Raw genomic sequence first — 5,303 nt, forward strand, 5'->3', positions numbered from 1 at the left:
GTTAAAGGAATATTAATCAAATAAAATAATAAGATTAAAAACACCTCATTTGGTATCACATTCAAGGAAAAATGGAAAGTTTACCACCCAGATGAATTATACATCCACCAACATCATAAAGATGGGGACAAACAGAGTATTGAGGTTAAGGACACCTCATTTGACAAGAATAATATAATAGTTACATATAATGATGGTCTCCTTTCCTTACTTGATTATTTTTTAAGATTGATGTATCACTATGGTATTATTCTCTCTTTTGATATTGTCGATTCTTGTAATAGTGTGTGTACCCATCTTCCAACCATGCTCTTATTTATAATGTAATTTGTAATTATTACACTTATCTCAATTTGAATTTTAGTTTTTGTATAAGGTCCCAATTTGAGTTGTAAGTTTATACATTAAAATCGTCATATAGTGAAAAATAAATTTTGTTCTTATCTTAATAAGTGAGTCTCGTAAAAAGATTTTGAATTATACTATATATGATGATTCTTCAATTCGTTTGATGATATTTGACTTTTATTCACTACAAGAAAAATTGGAATTACATACAGCCAAAATCCGTATGTAAAGCCCAAAATCCGTATGTAAAACAGGTTTATATACGGATTACATACGGACAAAAATCCGTATGTAATGTTGATTTTACATACGGATTTTGATCCGTATGTAATAATCCGTATATAATTCGCGTTTTTCTTGTAGTGATTCAAATGATCCATTAAGACTTTGGATAGTCTTACTGATACTTAGATAAAATAATTTACCTAGTTTAGATGATGACTTTTTACATATTTTTTGTCAAACAAAATTTCATTTTATTTAATTTTTTGGGTTTGACAAATAAAACGTTTACTTTACTAAATTAGACTTAATACTTCAGATAAATTTTATCATATGTTAGCTTATTTTTAAAGTATTAAAACATCCAACTAATAAAATGTTAAATATTTTATTGTAAAATATAATTTTACAATATTTGGTATGTTACAATATCCTTATAGATTAGGCCAATTTATAGTATATAAGTAAGACATATTTCTCTTTGCAAGTCAATTTTGTGACAATGAGTTATACATAAAATCACTTTCTAATGTTGTATTATCGTTGAACCTATCATACTATCCAATATTGGATAGTTAAATCTTACAAATATCGTCATGATGAGAAATGTGGTGGAAATCTCACAACAATTAAATATTAGAGTAATTTGTAATATATGTGAGCAAGACAAACCTTATGTATAATTTGATTTTATGACAAAAATTAAACTTAAATTCATTTTTTAATATTAACTTATATTTCACTTATTTATTAATATTGTATTTCTTATATTAAAAAAAGGTCACGAGAGTTAATGGATACAATTTCTTTAATTTATCACTTAAATAGAGGGAACTAAAATACTCACAATCAAATGTTGGAGATCCATACAGATTATCCAAAACCAAATACCCAACTCTAATGTTATATAAAATTTAAAAATATTTATAAACTAATGAATTTATGTACTTTATAAATGTGAGTATATTCATAATGAAAAAAATTATTAACTTGTGCAATACTAATATTTATAATACCTCCACAAACTCCAATTTTCTCCATCCAGCTCTCTACTAAGTTAGAACAAAACTATTGAAGCATGAGATGGGCCTCCAAAGTTGATAGCCCTAAAGCATTTAGCCCAATTAAGGTCCACGTACTCTAGTTTTTCAACATATATTTAAATAGAAGTTACTACGGTTGCATCGCAGCATAAGATGATGGGTCACGTTGAAAGTGGCGCTACATTTTTTGCTGCAGTTACACTCGCACTCCACCTCGTCACAGCAACCACCAGTTTTCCTCCCAACTCTTCTTTAAACGTCGCCGATAAAGTCATTAGGGTTCGCGGGGACGGCTCGGGGGACTTCAGGACGGTGACGGAGGCCGTGAACAGCATTCCGTCAGGGAACAAGCGGCGAGTGGTGGTGTGGATCGGCATGGGCGAGTATCGCGAGAAGGTGACCGTGGATAGGTCCAAACCTTTCGTCACGTTTTATGGAGAGAGGAATGAGAGCGACTCCCACACCATGCCCATCATAACGTACCACGCCACCGCCTTAAAGTATGGGACAGTCGACAGCGCCACCGTCGCTGTCGACTCCGACTACTTCGTCGCTGTCAACGTCGCTTTTGTGGTGCGTTTTTCTCCCCCTCCTTTCATTTTCATCATCATTCATATTCTTTTACGGAATAATATCACAAGTTTATATCATTACTTACTAACAACAAATTATTGTGTGTGATGGACATAGCGTCCTTGGTTAGCTTTTGTTCAAATACATGTGCAAGGTTGCTTCTTTTAGCTGTTTTTCCTTTTTCATTTTCATTATGCGGATAATCAATTAAAGGAAATAAAACTTTTATAACCAAAACTATTTAATGATTACAGTAACATAATAATAGCTGTTAAGCCTAATACAATTGTTATACGTTTAAATGTTGTTTAAGTTAAATTTATTTTCTTGTACATGTTGCCAAATGAATGTATGTGTGATGTACGTATACATGCAGAACTCGTCTCCAAGGCCGGATGAAAATAGTGTTGGAGCTCAAGCATTAGCCATGAGGATATCTGGGGACAAGGCTGCATTCTACAACTGCAAGTTCGTGAGCTTTCAGGACACTTTATGTGATGATAAAGGCAGGCATTTTTTCAAGGACTGTTACATCCAAGGCTCCTACGATTTCATCTTTGGAAATGGAAAATCCATCTACTTGGTTCGTATATGTTAACCTGTTATATAATTCCATTTATTATACATTATGATGAAAGTCAGTTCACATTCGGAGACATCTCTAAAATATCTCTGTCGAATTATATATCGGACATTGATATAATATGACATGTATCCATAAACACTATAAGAAAATCATAAAATAAAAATTAATTTTTAGAGATCAAAATAATTTGTTGCAATAGTAACTAAATTAGAGATCATTTTAGAAACTAAAAAAAAATTTTGGTTTCTAAATTAGTTTCTATCATTGTTAAATAGTTTCTAAATTGGTATCTAATTAGCAACTAAATAATTGGTAGTTAAAACCTTGTTTGTTAATTAGATACCAATTTAGAAACTATTTAACAATAATAGAAACTAATTTAGAAACCAATTTTTTATTTAGTTTCTAAAATGATCTCTAATTTAGTTATTAATATTGTAACTAATTCTTTTGATCTCTAAAAATTGACTTTTATTTCATGATTTTCTTGTAGTGAAAGTATCTAATTTAATAAATATCTTTGGATTTGTAACAATTCTAACCTGGTTCCAATAAAATTTTGAAAAGAATAAAACAGTAATTCTCTAAAAATTTAAATTTATTATATATTTTTTTATTATAATTAAAAAAATAAAAAAAAATCATTTTGAACTAGTTATAAAAAGTATTTTTCTCTACCAAAGAAAAATTCAACTTGTTCATATAAATATTGATTGTTAATTTATATAATTAGTAAAAATATAATATATAGATGGTGATACATGTTCTACATTTTAGATATTCCACATATTTTTCGTACTTTTAGTATTTATCTATGTTGTGTCAGTGTGTCTACTATATAGGTTGACGTGTATGATGATGATATGTGTACAGAGAAGTAGAATAGAATCGGTGGCAAAGGGTTTGAGTGTTATTACAGCACAAGGTAGGGAAAGCATTGGAGAAGATACTGGATTCACTTTCCTGCACTGCAACATTACGGGAAGTGGTAACAGGAACACTTACCTTGGACGTGCATGGAGGAAGAGCCCTAGAGTGGTATTTGCTTACACCTACATGGCTTCCCTCATCAGAGCCCGGGGATGGTTCACCAATCAACTTTCTCAACCCAAATCCAACAAGTACGTTTTACCTACACCATATCAATCACAACTATAAATACATATTCTTCACTCATGTTAAAGATCCATCTTCTCATAACTATAATTTAGAAGCCTATTTTATGATAATAAATTATAAAGTGAATGTAGAAATCACAGCTCTAGTCAGGCATGTATGAAGTCATATGATTTTTTATTTTTTTTGCGAAAGAACTCTCTCAATTATATATTTTGACAAAGGTATTTTACTTATTATAGCACAATCTACTATGGAGAATATAAGTGCACGGGAGCAGGAGCTGTTTCCTCTGGACGTGTAAAATTTCGGAAGATACTGTCTGATGAAGAAGCAAAGCCCTTCATGAGCATGGCGTATATTCATGGAGGAAAGTGGGTTGTCCCACCTCCAAAGCTGTGATACAGACACTACGAACCATGTGAACATTAATTATTATAAGAGAAAGTTCTCATACACATGAATGTATCATGATTGTACTGTGCTATTACTTGTCTACTAGTGTAACAAAGTGTTACGTAAAACTTTGAAAACTTTGTAAACTTTGTTGGGTGTACTTGATTGTTGTAAGAAAGGATTTATACAAGTAATGTGAGGTAAGAAGCTGTACACGCGAATTTCCTTTCATTTATATGATGAAAGTTCAAGTATGGCCATAAAGTTGATGCAGAAAAAGAACAAAGTAGGAACATATAGAGACGGCTAAAACTTACCTTTTTCATGCTACATTGCAATTATCAACGACTTACTATATATATTTAGTGATATTGGCTGTAAATAAAATAGGTTGCCAAAAAAATGAAGGTAAAAATTCACCAACTACAAAATCATCTCTCATCTTATCCAAACCTGAATGTCACTTTTCTTCGTTTTTTTCTTATCACAACTCTTCTAGTTATTACAAGTTTGAGTTGCAAACAATTATTTTAAATTTTTTTATCATAAAAAAATAAATTAAATAAAAAATATATTTAAGAAATACTTCGATAGCCAAAAATCAAAACTGAAAAAATATTGAAGCTCACAGATAAACTTCATCAATACAACCTAAAAAAAACCCTCTCAATGGAGGAGAGGAGAGGAAGGGAGCGGAGAGAATGGCCGGGTAGAGGTAGATCAACCCGTCATGGTGACTATAGGGCACAAGATTGCACTAAATTCTTCTTCTCAAACTTTCCAAGTGGTGTAGGGGAAATGGACATGCTCAAGATATTTCAGAAATGGGCTAGAGTAAAAGAGGTTTTTATCTCGCGAAGGCTCAATAAATGGGGGAGGAGGTTCGGGTTCGTGAGTTTCTTCGGTGTGAGTAATGCTGGGCGCCTTGAGAGGGAGTTGGATCAGATGTATATAGGGAGCAGGAAGTTGTATGTGAATGTCCCTAAATACAAGCTCGTTGCGCCTAAACATAGGAGGAA

At 31.8% G+C, this 5,303-nt stretch overlaps 1 protein-coding gene across 1 annotated transcript; it reads left to right on the plus strand.

Moving 5' to 3' along the window:
- Window positions 1–1,689: 1,689 nt before the first annotated feature.
- On the plus strand, window positions 1,690–4,435 carry LOC137805869 (putative pectinesterase 63). Its single transcript, XM_068605765.2, has 4 exons — window positions 1,690–2,186; window positions 2,563–2,769; window positions 3,646–3,893; window positions 4,131–4,435. Exons 1-4 carry the CDS (start codon window positions 1,767–1,769, stop codon window positions 4,288–4,290), a joined length of 1,035 nt encoding a protein of 344 aa, XP_068461866.1. The 5' UTR covers window positions 1,690–1,766; the 3' UTR covers window positions 4,291–4,435.
- Window positions 4,436–5,303: the final 868 nt, after the last annotated feature.

This window comes from Phaseolus vulgaris, chromosome 3 (genome assembly GCF_051622355.1).
Source record: "Phaseolus vulgaris cultivar YP4 chromosome 3, ASM5162235v1, whole genome shotgun sequence".
NCBI lineage: Eukaryota > Viridiplantae > Streptophyta > Magnoliopsida > Fabales > Fabaceae > Phaseolus > Phaseolus vulgaris.